A 16,927-nucleotide genomic window follows, 5' to 3' on the forward strand; every position below is an offset into this window, starting at 1 on the left:
AAGCTAATCAAACCTGGGAATTGGTGGATCTGCCACCATTCAAAAAACCTATTGGGTGCAGATGGGTCTACAAGATCAAGCATAGGGCTGATGGGACCATTGAGAGATACAAAGCTAGACTAGTGGCTAAAGGTTACACACAAACTCTTGGTGTTGATTATTTGGACACCTTTAGTCCAGTGGCCAAGATGACCACTATCAGAACACTTTTAGCCATTGCAGCTGCAAAGGGATGTCATCTACATCAAATGGATGTCAACAATGCCTTTCTCCATGGCCACTTAGAGGAGGAAGTCTACATGGAACCTCCTCCTGGATATGCAGAAGGGAAAGTTGGTAAGGTTTGCAAGTTAATAAAGTCCCTATATGGCCTTAAGCAGGCAAGTAGACAGTGGAACAACAAGCTATGTGCTGCCCTGCAGAGTTTGGGATTCAGACAATCTGTTCCTGATAATTCATTGTTCATCAAAGGAGAATGATCATCCTTCATAGCCCTACTGGTTTATGTAGATGATATAGTAGTGGCTAGTGCTGATCTAAATCTAATTCAACAAGCTAAGGCTCAGCTCAACAGGCAGTTTCAAATTAAAGATTTGGGGCAATTGAAATATTTCTTAGGCTTGGAAGTAGCCAGGAAGAAAAATGGAATTGCAGTGTCACAGAGAAAATATGCATTGGAATTATTGGATGAATCAGGTTTCATGAGTTCTAAACCTGTTCATAGTCCTACAGTACCCTCACACAAATTGAGTGCTAATGAAGGTGAGGCCCTTGATGACAATACTCAGTATAGAAGACTCATTGGAAAGCTTTTGTATCTAACCATTACAAGACCTGACATAAGCTTTGCTACTCAGCAACTATCCCAATTTTTGGATAGGCCTACACATCTGCATTTGCAGGCTGCTCACAGGGTCCTTAGATACATCAAAAATGCTCCAGGGCAAGGACTATTTTTCCCAGCATCATCTGATTTACAATTGAAGGCTTTTTCTGACTCTGATTGGGGTGCTTGTGTGGATTCTAGAAAATCAGTGACTGGTTTTTGTATTTTCCTTGGTTAAGCCTTGGTGTGCTGGAAATCAAAAAAACAAGCCACAGTGTCAAGATCTTCCTCAGAGGCTGAATATAGGGCTTTGGCAACAACAACCTGTGAAGTACAATGGGTACTTTATCTTCTTGCCGAGTTTGGATTGCATGCATCATGATAGATCAGCTGCTGTTTATTGTGATAGCAAATCTGCTATAGCAATCACTGAAAATCCGGTCTTCCATGAGAGGACTAAACACATAGAGATAGACTGCCATTTGGTTAAGGAGAAGCTGCACAAAGGGGTGATCAAGCTTTTCCACATTGCTTCTGAAAATCAGCTGGCAGACATATTAACTAAGAGTCACTGTCCAGGCTCCTTCCACAGCTACATTTCCAAGCTGGGATTGCTCAATATATACAATCCAGCTTGCGGGGGCTTTCAGGGAATACAACAGAGATGCAAACAGTTACTCTCAACCAACTCATTCAACCAAATTCAGTTAAAACTGTTAACACTGTTCAGCATTCAATCTAAGCTTTCAGTTTTCCTTCATTGATGTATAAATAGCTTTGTACTCTCTCTGTAATAGATTGATACTTTTCTACCTTCTAAAAACAGTTAGTTCCTTTTCTACTTTTCCTTACCTGCTTCCCGCAATATTATTTGTAAGTAATTTAATATTTTTTTTAAATAATAAGATGATAAGTGGTGGGTACCCGTAGTGGGCACCCACACTCGGTAAGTTGGGAGTGGATTTTGAAAATTTTCACCCAATGCGAGTTGGAGGTGGAAGTGGATGGAAAATTATAAGGTAGATCGAGTGATGAATGTAGCCATTTCTGACCCACACTCGATCCATTGCCATCCCTATGTGGATGTGTGACCATGAAGAGAGTTGTGCGTTGTTAGTATAATAGGTTTATAGAAATGTAGGTGGTCGGTGAATCTAAATAGGAAGCACCAAAGTCAAAGCTTAAACAATATATTTGGCAGACAAAATATTAATAAATAGGGGTTTTAGGTTTCTGCATATATAAAAGCTAAGCTATTTAATTTCACGAGGCATAGTATGGCAAAACCCAAAAGGAAAAAAAATTAAAATATCATGCAAACAAGTAATTAAGAAGTTGAGAGTCAGCCAAGCACCTTGTGCTCAGATGACACTTGAGTTGGACTCTCATATAGAAGGTTGGGAGTTTGAATTTTAGTGGAGACGTTACTAACTTTTTGTGCTTAAAGTAGTTATGAACAGATACTACGTTGTAATAGATCAGTAGCATTCAAAAAAAAAAAAAGAAAAGAAAAAGATGAAGTTGAGAGTCATTTGTAATATTTTTGAGACATAATCACATGGCTAAGTGGTAAAGCAGAGCATTTCCCTTTATTTATTAATTTTGTGTGTATCAAAATCCATTGCCAGACAGAAACATTAATAAAGGTTGTAAGTTTGTGCATACTAACTATATATATTTAGGGGGTGTATTCAATCATGACTTTTGTAGAGTTTTAAAGACTTTTAAAATGATAGATTTTAATAAACTTTGATTGACTTTCATAGAGTCATTCAAAACTTTTTAAAACTTTATAAGACTCTATAAAAGTCTATATAAAAAACATTCATAGACTTTTATCAACTTCTTATTTTAAAAAGTCTACAAAAGTCATTGAAATTCTAAATTGAATACATCCTTACAAACTTTTAATGAATTTGATTCTTATTATTTATAATTTTTTCTTACAAAACATTTATTATATCATAAAATTCTTCTTATTATATAGTTCTTCACCCATATCAACATTCTTAGCATTATTATTTTTAATTTTATCCATAGTATTGAACAATAAAATTTATAATAAAAGAATTGATCAAATAAAATATTAAAAATATAATTACAAGTTGCATAAAATAAAAAAAATAAAAAAAAATAAAAATCTAATATATATATATTTTTTCTATGAATGCTACTGGCCCTATTACATTGTAGTATCTGTTCATATACTTTCTCAACCTACTGAAACACAAAAAACCAATAACACCTCCACTGAGGCTCGAACTCATAACCTTCCAAATGAAAGTCCAACCCGAGTACCATTAGACTACATAGTCCTAGTATATATATATATATATATACTTGATATATTGATAGGCATCACGCAAAGAACTATTATCTGCAATAACAATTTGAGACTGCGAACAACAACAAGGTGCTACTGTTTACAACTCCAAATTGTTATTGCGAACAGTAGTTCGCTATTCGTGTAACCTGTTGTTAAAAATAAATGAAAAATATATATTTCAAATATATACATAAAAAGAATAATAATCAAAATATATAAGTATTTATATGAATATTATGAATAAAATTTGATGATGAAAATTTTGCTTTGTTCATGTATTTAAGGAGAATTAGAGAAAGTTAGGGATAAAAAAATTCATATAAAAAAAATCAATATAAACAAGCAATAATGAAGTAAAATTAATATTATTTCAAATTTTTAGAGGAAGATTGTAAAGTTTAGGAGAGAAAAAAATATGTAGAGTTTAGGTATGAGGAAAATATAGGATAATGAAGAAAAAAATAATTTTATTAAAATTAGATAGGTTTATAAAGTTAAAATAGGAAGAAAAAATAGAGTTTAAATAGAGGGAGAAAACATTCAAAGTTGTTAGAAAGAAAAATTTGAAATCTTGGGGTTGATGGTTGGATTTCAACAATTTATATTTGAGAAGGAAAAGTCTACGAAAGTCTATAAAAGTTCTAAAATTAAAAAGTCTACAAATGTTCATAACTTTTTGAATACCACATGACTTTTAAAGACTCTCTAAAAGTCTTAATCGAATACCACGCGACTTTTAAAGACTCTTTAAAAATCTTGATTGAATATCGCCTGACTTTTAAAGACTCTCTAAAAGTTTGAATTGAATACCTCCAAACTTTTAAAGTTCATAAAAGTCTTTAAAACTCTATGAAAGTCATGATTGAATACACCCCCCATAATTCCATTCCATGAGGTATATAGTATGAAAAGACAACAAAAAAAAAAAACAAAAAAAAAAAAAAAAACAAAAAGATGCATGTCATGCAAATAAAAAAAAAAGAAAATGCTAATTGCTCATAGTAGGGCCAGGTATTCGTGCAGCCTTGCAGCCACACAGTATTAGGTACACATAAATGTACTATAAAGTGTTCGAAAATGTCCATTAAATATGGTACATTTTTAGTGTGTGTTGCATTTTGTGATGTATTTGTGCATTTTTAACATTATGTGATACATTTATTCATACCTAATGGTGCAATCGGCACCGGCCACACGAGAAATCCTATCCTCATTTGAACCAGTGTCATTGCTCATATATTTCTTGCTTATAAACTTGTCACTCCTTGATATGATAAGTTTTAATAAATTTGTTTTCTATTTTAGCTTTCTTATTTTAAATCTTAATCTATTAAAATTTGACACATCTACTAGTATGCAAGTTTGTGAGTGATAGATGTATGGACATTTAGTATTGTCCATAAATAAATATGTAGAGGACTGCAAAACTTTTTTTTTTTTTTTTTTTTAATTTTAGTTTTTTATAGTTCAAATCAGAGTGACAAGAACCCGCAATCACTAATTGATAGTGTACTTCAAGTAAACCTCACTCTTGTATAATACCTCACAAACCACACAAGAGAAAGATCTTGTGGGACAAGCATGATCAAGAACATGCTAATAATAATCAAACTTGTGATCTTAAAATACTAGAACCATATTCTACCCACTCGACTACTCATTTCAAGGCAAATTGGAGATTTTGTGTGTGTGTGTCATATATATAATGGTCTGGCGTAAACTAAGAAACCTATGTATTAATAAAAAGAAAAAAAAAATCTTGTGTGGGGGTAGTCTCATTTTGCATGATGCATCGCCTCTCTTTGATTCTGTAACTGTACTGTGACCTTTTTATTCTATGTTTAATGTTACCAGAACCAATATGAGTGCAATTTTAAACTAGAATTTGCTGGGACACTGGGTGCAATAATTCCAAGCAAGCAAAAGATCAGTTTTTTTTTTTATCTTCAGAATTGCATTGTTCTCATAATAAGTAAATTTAAATTACAGCAAAATCCCCAAGATTTGCATGATAATGTATGTGTAAGAAAATAAAAATCAACAAGTTACATTAACAGCTCACAATTCGATCCATACAACTTTGGGGTCTAACTTGATGCAAAAATGAGGACGACATTATCTGCACAAGATCACAATGATGCATAATTTCATTAGTCATTCTTGCTTTAGTGCTTAACTAGCTACCAACTACATATATATGTTCCTCAGTTTCCTTGAAAATCTTAGCACAAAGAATTATCGGAACACCTTTATTTCCTGGCTAAATAAATCCCACTGATATGCCACAAACAACGTAACTTGTGTTTAACCATAAGATTAGAAGAGAGACAAAAGATATACGGAAATGCATAGTATGTATATATATATGATTCCAACTTTTAATTTGATGAAGTTTTTTTTTTTTTTTTTTTTAAATAAAAATAAAAATAAAAATTCTACAATGATGCAGGTGTAATAATCTATCTTGACCAATATAATCCAACTCAATAATCCTAATATTAAAGAAATAGCATTACCTTTTTGTTTTATTGGAGTTTGGGTCTTTAATTTAATTTGTTGACGAACATACAGGCCGTCAGTATTGCTAGCTATTAATTAATAAGCTGCAGCTTTAGCGTCTTCTTTGCTCTACCTCTCCTCTGCACCATCTTCATTGCTCTCATCTCCATCAGAACTAAGCTGTCATGAATCAATGAAAACAAATTAGCTAGGATATAATGAAACTATATCATGAAGTTATGTTTAGAGAACGAAAAATTAAAGGAGCCGAGCTGAGAGTGAAATAAAAAGGAGATCGAAATGGATAGAGAGAGACCTCTATTGTTTCCTTCTCAATCACAACCAGATTATGGTTTCCAAAGTCAAGCTGATCTTCCCGCACTCTCTTCGCTGAATCCACCGCAGAAGGAAGGCATCGTGTTAATTCGATTGACTTCAAGTTTGGAATCCATCCAAAGCTGTCTGGGATCTCTCTCAACTGAAAGCAATTGCCAAGGACTAGGCGCTCAAGACGCCGGAAATGGCAATTACTACTTTTCCAATGCTTGAGATCAGTTGAAAATATTTCAAAATAAATTAAGCTTTGGAATGAATCCTCCTCTTCTAATTCCCACTCCTTGCCTATGCTGGAAAATAATAACCTGAGCACCTTTAGTCTAGGCAACTGGCAAAGAACATCAATTCCTTTCCACTCAAAATTCATATTCTGAAATGACAACTCCACAAGGCCTTCCAACCGACCAATTTGGTTATTAATTGAAATCATTTGAGGAGTCCTATAATCCCATACATTGCCATTAATATACAGTCCCCTAAGCTGCGGTAAAAACACAAGGGTGTCAATGCACTCATTGCAAGAGCTTCTTTCACCTGTAATTACCACCTCCTTAAGGTCCGGACTTCTTAGAAAGAATTCTATTGTGCAATCACAAGGCTTCAACGCCAGTTTGGAAGGACTTTGAGAATCCTGTTGCTGTTGAAACTTCTTCAACTTGTTCCTTCCATCATCCGCATAAACATCAAGTGTTTGAAGATTCCAAGCCTTCAATAGTTTTATGATTCTAAAATCTCTAACTACCTCAGGTAAGTATCTCAAATGGACGAGATCCACAATCTTCTTGCACATGCTAGCATCACTAAAGTACAATACTCTCAATAGATTAAAACTTTTCAAATGTAAAGATTTCACCTCCGAAAAACAGAAAATGGACCGACATGATGTAGAATGTAATATTGTACGAGTGTCGTCGTCATCAAAATCTGTTGATTGGATGCTTAGCCAACGGAAACCTTTCACACAGAAATTGAAACCATTTCCGGCTATCACATGTAGAAGATTCTCTTTTTGAGCTTGTCTTACACAAAATGCATGCAGTAAACCATGCAACTTAAAGGCCTTAATTTTACTTCCACAATAACTTCGCTTGCATTCAAGAATCAGGCTTCTATCCAAAAGCTCCTCTACGTATCTTTCAGCCACTTCATCAAGGCTCTGCTTCTCAAACTCCTTTATAAGTCCTTCACATGCCCATAACCTAACAAGATCTTTGACATAGATCACTTTACCTTTCGGAAAAACTCCCAAGTATAAGAAACAAGCTTTCAAGTTGTGGGGCAAATGATTGTAACTCATTGAGAGTATTCTCGAACATTCTTCATCATCTAGAGTAGTTGTAGAAGAAAACCTTAGAGCATTTGCAGTATTCTTCCACCCATCTAGAGTGTTGACTTTGGATAAAAGGCTTGCAACCACAATGATTGCCAAAGGCAGTCCATTGCATCTTTTAGCTATCAGTCTCCCAATCGTCATAAATTCATCACTACGAGATTTACATGCCTTTTCATAAAACAGTTGCCAACTCTCACTTTGTTTTAAGAATTGCATTTCATGAGAAAAGTCATCTTTGGATCTGGAGCTGGTATGATTAGCCACCTCTGGAAAACGAGTTGTCAACAATACTCGACTACCATTTCCATCATCGGGAAAGCAAGTTTTGAGAGCATCCCATGCCTCTACACTCCATACGTCATCCATCACAACTAAATACCTTTGACGCTTCAAACTTTGGTAGAGTCGTAATGATAGGTCCTCATCACTGCTTTTGTCTGCATCGTCTTTGGAACCAAGAAGATCTAAGAGCATTTGCCTCTTACTGTGATGTTGTGATGCAACAACCCATGCTTGCTTATCAAAGTAGGAGGTGATGGATGAATCTTCATAAATTTGTTTTGCTAATGTTGTCTTACCAATACCTCCCATACCTTTAATGGAGACAATTTCTAGTTTCTTAGATGGATGTTGGATTAGCATCTCCTTTATAATCTCAAACTCCTTGTTTCTACCGATCATTTTGTTGTGGGATTCTGAAGCAGGTTGGGAAGAATCAGCTTCAGATATTGGTAGAACATCAGGGGTTCCTTGCAGCACGTACTCGTCCTTGATTTTCACCAACTCTTCCTTGACGGCATCAATGTCTTCCATTCCTTGTTGGAGAATAAGACCAAGTTTGAAACAAGGAGTATCAGTATCCCCAGCTTCTGGTGTTCCAATTCCAAATTCCTCTTCTGTTTCAAGAAGATGTGCAATTTGGAATTCGATTTCATCTTCCACTCTGAAAGCTACATCTCTCAGCTTTGTTTCCAACTCTTTGATTGCTTCAACACCAATATCCATTCTGTTCTTATCAAAGAGTTCCATCAGAGATCCAAGCTTTTTGAGGAGAGATTGAACCAAGTGTTTGTTAAAAGGGGTGAGGAGTTCCATTTCTTGTAGGATTGGACGAGGCTGAGGTTGCAAGAACTCAAGCTCTAGTGTCCTCATAAGAGAAAGTACAGCCACACAAGCCATTTGAATTGTTTGGGTGTAATTGTAATATTTGAGTGAAGGTTAGGTGAAGGAACTAGGAAGATAAGTGCAATATCAAATGGAATTGGACAAAGTGAAGATGGTGTGTAATAATAATGCCATGAGAGGCTAATTTATATATATGCCACAGATCTGATGATAGATGCCAATAATTCAAAGCCGACAGCTTAATAGAAGTTGTAGGCCGGTTTGTGCATACAACTCATTATTTTTATTTCATGATGAGGTTTACTATGAGAACGCCCAAAAAAAAATTGTACAAATAAATAAATAAGAAGTTGCGAATAATTAATAATATTTTTGGAGATATGAGCACATGATTGCTAGCTAAGTGGTAAGGTTGTAAGTTATGGATAAATGCCATTTAGTTTCACAATATTATAATTAAAGAATTGAGTTATCCATTAAGCCATCATTCAAGAAATATTAGGGTCAAATTCTGGTGGTGGGTATTGACTCTTTGGACCATTATAGTACTATACAATAGAGAAAATATAGAATAGATACTATCTCGTAAATGAGTCAATATAAATAATTCAAAGACTAAATAAGGCTATATGATTATAATAAAAGGGTTGAATTATCCATTATATATGCAACAATTCATGAACTAAAGATGTAACTTTCTCCAATATTAAATAAATGTGTAGTATTTTAATTCAAAGATTAGGGGTAGGTAATTAATGACAACTGCTTCTTGTTGGGAAAATATAAAATGTGGTAGTAGTTGGCCTCGCAAGACTTTTTAGTCATATTTCAATTCAAATTATTTGTATTATGCATATATATTGGTAGTATTAAAATTCAAAGATTAACTTAATCCACCTCGCGGATATCCACCCCGCATGGATCGGATTTTTTTGGGTGATGGTGGGTTGTGGGTCGGGGGTGGATCTTAAAAAAGTAAACCCGCGGTGGGTCGGGTTGGATTCGGGTTCTATGTACAAAACCCGCCTAGAACCCCACCCGACCCACCATGTGTGTGTATATATATAATAGTAAAATAAGTACTTGTATGTAGTTATTTATAAAAGTTTATATAACTTTGTGTATCTATTTACTATTTTTTATATCTAAACTACTAAGTTTATTTTTAAAAATTAATAATTTAGTTATTATATTTAAATATTTCTATTATTTTATGTTTTAGTATCACTAATGAATTTTATTATTTTATTATGTGTAAGTAATTTAAATATTATTTTTTAAAAAAATTATAAGATAATAAGTGGTGGGTACCCGCAGTGAGCACCCACACCCGGTGAGGTGGGGGTGGATTTTGAAAAAGTCCACCCGATACGGGTTGGAGGTGGGGGTGGGTGGAGAAAATATATGGATGAATGTAGCCTTCCCCGATCCACACCCGACCCATTGCAATCCCTAAGATTAAGGTTAGATAATGACAAAATGCTTCTTGTTGGGTCCAATATTAAATGTCGTTGTTGGTAAGGTTGATTTTTCAACATTATGTTCATTTTGGTTATAAAAAATTCGTAAATCAACTCTTTATATCTGTTGATTAGATGGTGACATATTAATTATTTGCACACATTTAAAGGCTTATGACCTATCAAACTGCCAAAGGTATTTGCTTAATATAAAGTTTTAAAATTCTAAACAGCTAGGGAGATATGTAGGTTATTGGTCCCCTAAGTCATTCGGATAATGTAATTAGGTCGATTCCCTAAACCTGTAAAATAGTTCAATTGAGTCCAAATTTACCTGTATAGCAGGTTAATTCATCCCCAGCTTGACATGTGTCGCCTTTAAAATATTTTTTTTTATTTTTATTCTTTAAAAAAATTATTTATTATTAAATTATTAGATTTTTTTTTTAAAAAAAAAATCAGAGGTGGCTGCCTACTTCACGGACAGCCGTGGCTGAAATTTCATTTTTTTATTATAAATAATTTAATAATAAATAATTTTTTTAAAGATTAAAAATAAAAAAATATTTTAAAGGCGACACGTGTCAAGTTGGGGATGAATTAACCTGTTATACAGTATATATATTGATGGAATATAAGGAATTGGGCCTGGGTCCAAGAGCATGGGGGAGGGGGGGGCAGGCCCAAGAGGGTTGGTGGGCGAGCCCATGGGTGTAAGCGAAGAGCGAGCAGGGCCGCATGCATGCGAGGGTGGCGGCCTGACTGTGGATGCATGCATGCGGCGGCGGCGGTTGGAGTGCTATGCGATTGCATGCGGGATGGTGGCGGCATGCATGCGTGTACGGGAGATCAGCCGCGCAACCCGCTCGCGCGCCCGGGCGAGCAGGGAGGTAGCCGCCATTTCACGAGGCGTGGCTGAGGTGGCGTCGGACGCATGGACGGGAATGCGCGCACGACTCGGGGTGCGCACAAGGTGGGCGCGGAACGTGCGGCGTGGGCGGCACGCGTGTGGCTCGAGAAGGGGAAGTTGGCGCCGTCCACGTGGTTGGCATGGAGGGATCCGTATCCAGTATAAAAGGAGGGGGTCGTAATCCAAAGGGGACGGAGTGTGTGGAGTAGCGGGAGTGGCAAGATTTAGTGAGTGAAAGACAAACGATCGCAAGATCGATTCTGGATAACGACAGTCATTGATCGGCAATCAGGGCTTACTGTTGGGCTTGATAGTGGGCCGGGGAACCTGGGCCTGGTGTCTTAGCATAGTATATTCACCACAATCTTCTTTTATCCATTTTGTTCGGTTTATGGTGGACCCGTTTTTCATTAAAACCATCATATATATTTCCAGTAACATATATATACAATTTTTTTTATATTTCTAGTAATTAACTTTATATTTTATAAAATATATAATAGAGATTAATATTTTTTCCATCTAGGCTAAAGCTTTTAATTACACAATCCTTATATTATTAGTATAAAATAACATTTGGGGTGTAAAAATTATTAATTTTCATCTCGATTAATATTATTTCCATCTCGGCTAAACCTTATATTTCCATCTCATATTGCAAAACCTTTTCAATCTTTAATTATAAAATTTTTCTAATAAATTGTGGATACTAAACGATTCTATTCCATTTTCTATTTTTTAATATATATCTTTACATAACTATATTCCAATTAGAACATTAAAGATTTGAGACTTTAAGGGATCATTATCCTATGAAACATGGTCCCATGGTTCATACAATTGTGTGGACCATAAATAATTAAAAAGTACATTATTGTGTATATAAAATGCATTATTTGAGTACTGAAAATATATTATTATTTTGTATATTATCAAATAATGTACATTCAATACACAAATAATGTACTTCTTTTTTAGAAACAAATAATGACTTTTAGTATATTAAAAATATTTTTTCGTATTTATGGAAAGTACGTTATTTTGTATACTGTCAAATAATATATATTCAGTATACAAATAATATAATTTTAATATATTAAAAATGTACCTTATATTCATGGTCGATGGAAAAATTTGCCGACTACAAGAGGAAAAAAAATGGGCTAGCTTGTTCTAAGCCGCGCCCATATTTATTGTAATATTAAAATTCAAATATTAAGGGTTGATAATGACAACACCATATTTTAAGGTGCAATAATTGCAAGAGGGTAATATTTTTATCCAAGACCACATCATTTTAAATTGTAAATATAAGTATTTTTTGTTAGAGATTCCGGTGACCTATAAGCCTCTGCAACTTGCACTACTAATTCACATTATGAGTATTGTTAATAATTTGGGGTAAGAGTATTGTTAATAATTTTAATTTTTTAAGTTAATAATTATTGCAATATATAATGACAAATGGTTGGTTGTTGGGAAGATAATATAATGTTATTGTTGTTGGCAAATGGCTGACCTCAATAATGGCAACCCCACCAAGCTTATCAGACAATTGGGCTTGATAATCACAAGATTTCTAAGTTCAACTTTGTATGAGAATTGTCTATTGATCTTCTTAATTCGAACAAGTCAATTAACTGTCACAAAACGGTTTCAACAAGAACGCACCTTGGAACACAATTCAAGAACTAAATAATGCTATATATGATTGTTGAGGCTATCATGGGAGAAAAACAATAGCTATACTTTTACATTATTGTCCCTTTAATGCATCAATTATTACAAACTAACATTAGATTTTAATAGTCAATCACCTTGTTTAGAGCACTAATATAATTCCAAACAAATTATTACGGTATTTAATGTTTAAATTCAAAGAATAAGGTTAGATAATGACAAAATGCTTAGCTTGTTGTTGATGGAGAACATATTAAATGTTGTAGTGGTTGGCCAAACAAGAAGACTTTCCAGCAATATGTTGGTTTTAATTAATATGAATGATGTGTAGTTTTTAGTTTTTAATTAATAGTGGACCAAAAAGGGTGTTAAGCTACGTGATAAGCTAATCAACCACAACTGCCAACTTTCTAGAGCCAGTTTTAAGCAATTCTCAATTTCTCTGGCACTGGGTGCAATAATTCCAAGCAAATTAAAAGATCAGTTTTTGATCTTCAAGAATTGCAAAAGCTCAAGTTTAATTGTTCTCGTAAGTGAATTTCCAGCAAAATCCCCAAGATCTGTGTGATGTATGTGTAAGAAAATACAAATCAACAACTTACATTAACAGCTCGCACTTCGATTCTACACAGCAGTGCAAAACATTATATTGTGGTAGAAGCTAGGAATGTATATATATATATATATATACACACACTTCATTTGCTGCTACTGTTGAATTGGAAGAAGCTGTAATATAATCCTTGCGTCAAATCAATGTGAATATAGAAACTTTGTATATTTGGGTTTACTCTTTGCCTTGGAGCCAACACATAGAAAGCTCCCCAATATTACCTGAAGAAGTCATTTAGGAATGTACTCGAATAACGAATTTCATTTAGGCAAAATTTGCAGAATATATATGAACTACTTATTGTTAAAAAGGGTGGTACCTGAACAGATAGGAGTGACTGCTATGAGAACTCCCCCGACTCCACCACCTATAACACGATCGACCATCTGGACTAGCAAGACAAATGCCAAGACTAGGCCCTGAGGACCGCTGCTATTGCTCGATCAGCAAGTAGAACTGCCCTTAATTTAACAAGTCTTGTCAAACAAGAAGGAAGAAAGCAGAGTTTGGGTCTTTAATTTAATTTGTTGACGAACATACAGGCCGTCAGTATTGCTAGCTATTAATTAATAAGCTGCAGCTTTAGCGTCTTCTTTGCTCTATCTCTCCTCTGCATCATCTTCATTGCTCTCATCTCCATCCGTCGTCTCATCAAGTGTTTGAAGATTCCAAGCCTTTAATAGTTCTATGATTCTAAAATCTCTAACTACCACAGGTAAGTATCTCAAATGGACCAGATCCACAATCCTCTTGCACATGCTAGCATCAGTAAAGTAGAATACTCTCAATAGATTGAAACTTTTCAAATGTAAAGATTTCACCTCCGAAAAACAGAAAATGGACCGACATCTAGTGATAGAAGAAGCAGGACGGGTGTCATCCTCATCAAAATCTGTTGATTGGATGCTTAGCCAACGGAAACCTTTTACACAGAAATTGAAACCATTTCCATCCATGATGTTAGCACATCTGTTCTTGTTTTTATGGTTATTTTGAATCATCACAGTAATTAAGTTCTTTAATTTTGCCTATTTAATACATATTTTCCTTGCTATTATCATTTAATTATGGTTCACACTTGTTTTGAATGTTTTACGGTGTTTGTTAGTGTTTTTGAACCATTGTAGGTCAATTCTATGAGCAAGGGAAGTTCAATGATGAGTTTGGAGCAATTTTGGATGAGTTCGGGGCCCAGTGGACTCGACGCGTCGAAATTTTCCAGTAGCTAACTAATTTGCGCACAGGAAGTCTCGACGCGTGGAGAAAATTCTCGACGCGTCGAGAGAATAGGCGTCTATTTCTGGGATAAAAACAGACGCCTAAAGTGGCGCAGCTGGGCAAAATTCAATACAAGCGCGAGATTTCTTTTCCTAATATCAATTGCACGGATTTCAAGGCTCATATCTCCATATTAAAAGTTAGCAATTCAAGGAATCTTCCAAATTCTAAATATCATTAAAGACGGCAATTTCTTTATTTAAATATAGGAATTAGAATTTGAGTCCAATTTGGTACAAGATTCCTATTTCATCTCAACTTTGTACCCACTATAAAATCCCTCCTTCCTCAACCCTAAGAAGAGACGGAGAGATTTTTAGAGTTCTTTGTAGACAAGAAAGAGAGAAATCAAGAGGCTCAAGTCGTCTTTGGAAGCAAGGAGGAAGCCAGGGAGATTTGGGAGAATCGCTTGGTTAATTCTTGTACTCTTCTGATGATTTGTAATCCTTTATTCATATTTGCTATGTATAATTTAGCCATGCGCGGCTAAATTCTTTAGGGATTTTTGGGTGAATTTGTTTATGAACCTATGTGCCTAGTTCGTTAATTTCTTAATATATTTATGTTTGGTTTTATGATTTGTGTTGCAATCTTGTTTTAATCAGTTGTTGTTGGTAGTTAAAGGCCTAAATTACTAGCTTCACAGTCATGTTTGTGTCGCCAATGGGAGTTGGGGCATAAATTAGGTCACACATGATTGCACCTAATGGTTGGTCCTTGGGAAAGGGGAACTTATTAGGGGAAGTTTATTCTAGATTATTGCTCATCGGGAGATGGTTGTAATTAGGAATAATTGAATGCTGATCTTTGATCTTATTGGGTGTTTAAGCCATGGGAGTGGAAATTCACTAGGAATAGAGATTACGGGAGTAATTCAATTCCACTTTGCATTCCCATACAAATCTTAATTCCAAACCAAATATTACAAACGTTAATTGGCACTAGGTGATTAAACATTGTGATCCCAAGAATCCTATTTTGCTCTATTGTCTACAAAACCTTGCTACTTATTTTATTCTGCTTGTTATTTTGTGCAATCAATCAACCTTCAAGTTTTGTTTGGACTAGTTTCATATGAGTAACCTAGTAGCTAGTGATTAGTACACCACCTCTCTGTGGTTCGACAACCCGAATACTCCGGGTATTATTTGTTTGCCCCAAATTACACCAATCAATCCACCACATGTAGAAGATTCTCTTTTTGAGCTTGTCTTACACAAAATGCATGCTGTAAACCATGCATCTTAAAGGCCTTAATTTTTCTTCCACAATAACTTTGCATGCTTTCAAGAATCAAGTTTCTATCCAAAAGTTCTTGTACCCAACTTTCAGCCACTTCATCAAGGCTCTGGTTCTCAAACTCCTTTATAAGTCCTTCAATGGCCCATAATCTTACAAGATCTTCAATATAGAACACTTTACCTTCTGGAAAAACTCCCAAATATAAAAAACAAGCTTTCAAGTTATATGACAAGAGATTGTAATCCAATGAGAATATTCTTGAGCATGCTTCAGCAATTTTTGTCATAGCAATATTCTCCCACTCACTTGGGTCCACGTTGAAATTGGAAACTACACTTGCTGCAATAACAACAGCCAAAGGTAGTCCTTTGCACTTATCAACAATTGGTCTGGCAATAGTCTCAAAGTTAGCACGACGTGATGTGCCCGCCTTCTGACAAAATAGATCCCAACTCTCGCTTTGATCTAAGAAGTGCATTTGATGAATGGAGTCAATGTTGGAACTAACATAATAAGCCGCCTTTTCAAGGAGAGTAGTCAATAATACTCGACTACCATGTTTATCATCTGGAAAGCATCTATTGATTGCATCCCATGCGTTCATGCTCCACAGATCATCAATCACAATTAAGTACCTATTATTACAACAGTATGTGTAAATTTATGTGTTAGGGTAGATAAAGATTCACTGCTGAAAATTATGGAATTTCCGACCACCTGAAAGTGATCTTAAATCAAGTCGAAAGTCTTGTTCCGACCACTTTTTTTGATATTCGGAAAAACCTTTGTTGCTATTTTCGACAGTGATTATGAGATAGACTTATAGATCAGAGTTTGAATATATTATTTAATCAATACAAAGAATCTTAGTGAGTCATTGTTACGTATGAGATTAGAGACGATTCCTATCTCACAGCCAAGTACCTTTGATGCTTCATACTTTGGTAGAGTCGTAATGCTAGATCATCATCACGAGTGCTGCTATTTACATAGCCATTTGAATTAAGAAGACCAAGAAGCATTTGTTTCAATTCTTATTGGCTGGTGAAAAAAGGACGAGTCTAGAACCCGGTGATGGCTAGAAAATTGTTGGGCGGAGGCCGGTAGGGCTAAGTCCAGTACCCAATGTCTAGAATGGCTATTTATAAAGAAATAAGGTTGTGTTTCACTACTAGCTATAGCTTTGACGTGAGTGGTAAGTGTATCCTAAAAATAACATTTAAAATTGGTTAATGCTGGCCGGGAGAATTAAAGCATGTGCTCCATCCCAACTAAAAGCCTAAGCTGATAGTTGGATTG

General features: G+C 35.0%; 3 protein-coding genes across 8 annotated transcripts in view; all 3 read right to left on the bottom strand.

Annotated features, from left to right (window-relative positions):
- Positions 1 to 16,927, bottom strand: part of LOC109184356 (disease resistance protein RPP13-like) — a 106,169-nt gene that overhangs the window by 9,999 nt on the left and 79,243 nt on the right. Inside the window, exon 1 of one of the 5 annotated variants that reach the window (XM_019334432.1) lies at positions 7,473 to 8,263. The exons of 3 other annotated variants lie outside the window; for them this stretch is intronic. In XM_019334432.1, coding sequence (XP_019189977.1) covers positions 7,473 to 8,133 — 661 coding nt within the window. In that variant the 5' untranslated portion in view covers positions 8,134 to 8,263. Of the gene's footprint in view, positions 1 to 7,472; positions 8,264 to 13,285; positions 13,339 to 16,927 lie in introns of those variants that run through there. One more of the 5 variants, XR_002054755.1, reaches the window with a different exon arrangement.
- On the bottom strand, positions 5,639 to 6,951 carry LOC109184589. 2 transcript variants are annotated; one of them, XM_019334616.1, is made up of 2 exons: positions 5,968 to 6,951; positions 5,639 to 5,826 (listed from the first exon to the last, which is right to left on the bottom strand). In XM_019334616.1, exons 1-2 carry the CDS (start codon positions 6,775 to 6,777, stop codon positions 5,821 to 5,823), a joined length of 816 nt encoding a protein of 271 aa, XP_019190161.1. In that variant the 5' UTR covers positions 6,778 to 6,951; the 3' UTR covers positions 5,639 to 5,820. The 2 variants fall into 2 exon arrangements, with proteins under 2 accessions (XP_019190161.1, XP_019190154.1); XM_019334609.1 differs by having other exon boundaries at positions 5,639 to 5,831.
- LOC109184635 (disease resistance protein RPP13-like) lies at positions 15,849 to 16,651 on the bottom strand. Its single transcript, XM_019334671.1, has 3 exons — positions 16,553 to 16,651; positions 15,988 to 16,263; positions 15,849 to 15,952 (listed from the first exon to the last, which is right to left on the bottom strand). Exons 1-3 carry the CDS (start codon positions 16,648 to 16,650, stop codon positions 15,931 to 15,933), a joined length of 396 nt encoding a protein of 131 aa, XP_019190216.1. The 5' UTR covers position 16,651; the 3' UTR covers positions 15,849 to 15,930.

The sequence above is a fragment of the Ipomoea nil genome, unplaced genomic scaffold (assembly GCF_001879475.1).
Source record: "Ipomoea nil cultivar Tokyo-kokei standard unplaced genomic scaffold, Asagao_1.1 scaffold0188, whole genome shotgun sequence".
NCBI lineage: Eukaryota > Viridiplantae > Streptophyta > Magnoliopsida > Solanales > Convolvulaceae > Ipomoea > Ipomoea nil.

Excerpts from the sequence above, each read along its gene's own strand:
- LOC109184589 (XM_019334609.1), bottom strand. The coding sequence starts at position 6,777 with ATGTGCAAGAAGATTGTGGATCTCGTCCATTTGAGATACTTACCTGAG. Across the intron at positions 5,832-5,967 it reads TTGAGAAGGAAACAATAGAG|CTTAGTTCTGATGGAGATGA; the intron begins GTCTCTCTCTAT and ends GATTCATGACAG.
- LOC109184635 (XM_019334671.1), bottom strand. The coding sequence starts at position 16,650 with ATGCTTCTTGGTCTTCTTAATTCAAATGGCTATGTAAATAGCAGCACT. Across the intron at positions 16,264-16,552 it reads CAAAGTATGAAGCATCAAAG|GTACTTAATTGTGATTGATG; the intron begins GTACTTGGCTGT and ends TTGTAATAATAG. Across the intron at positions 15,953-15,987 it reads GATAAGTGCAAAGGACTACC|ATTTCAACGTGGACCCAAGT; the intron begins TTTGGCTGTTGT and ends GTGTAGTTTCCA.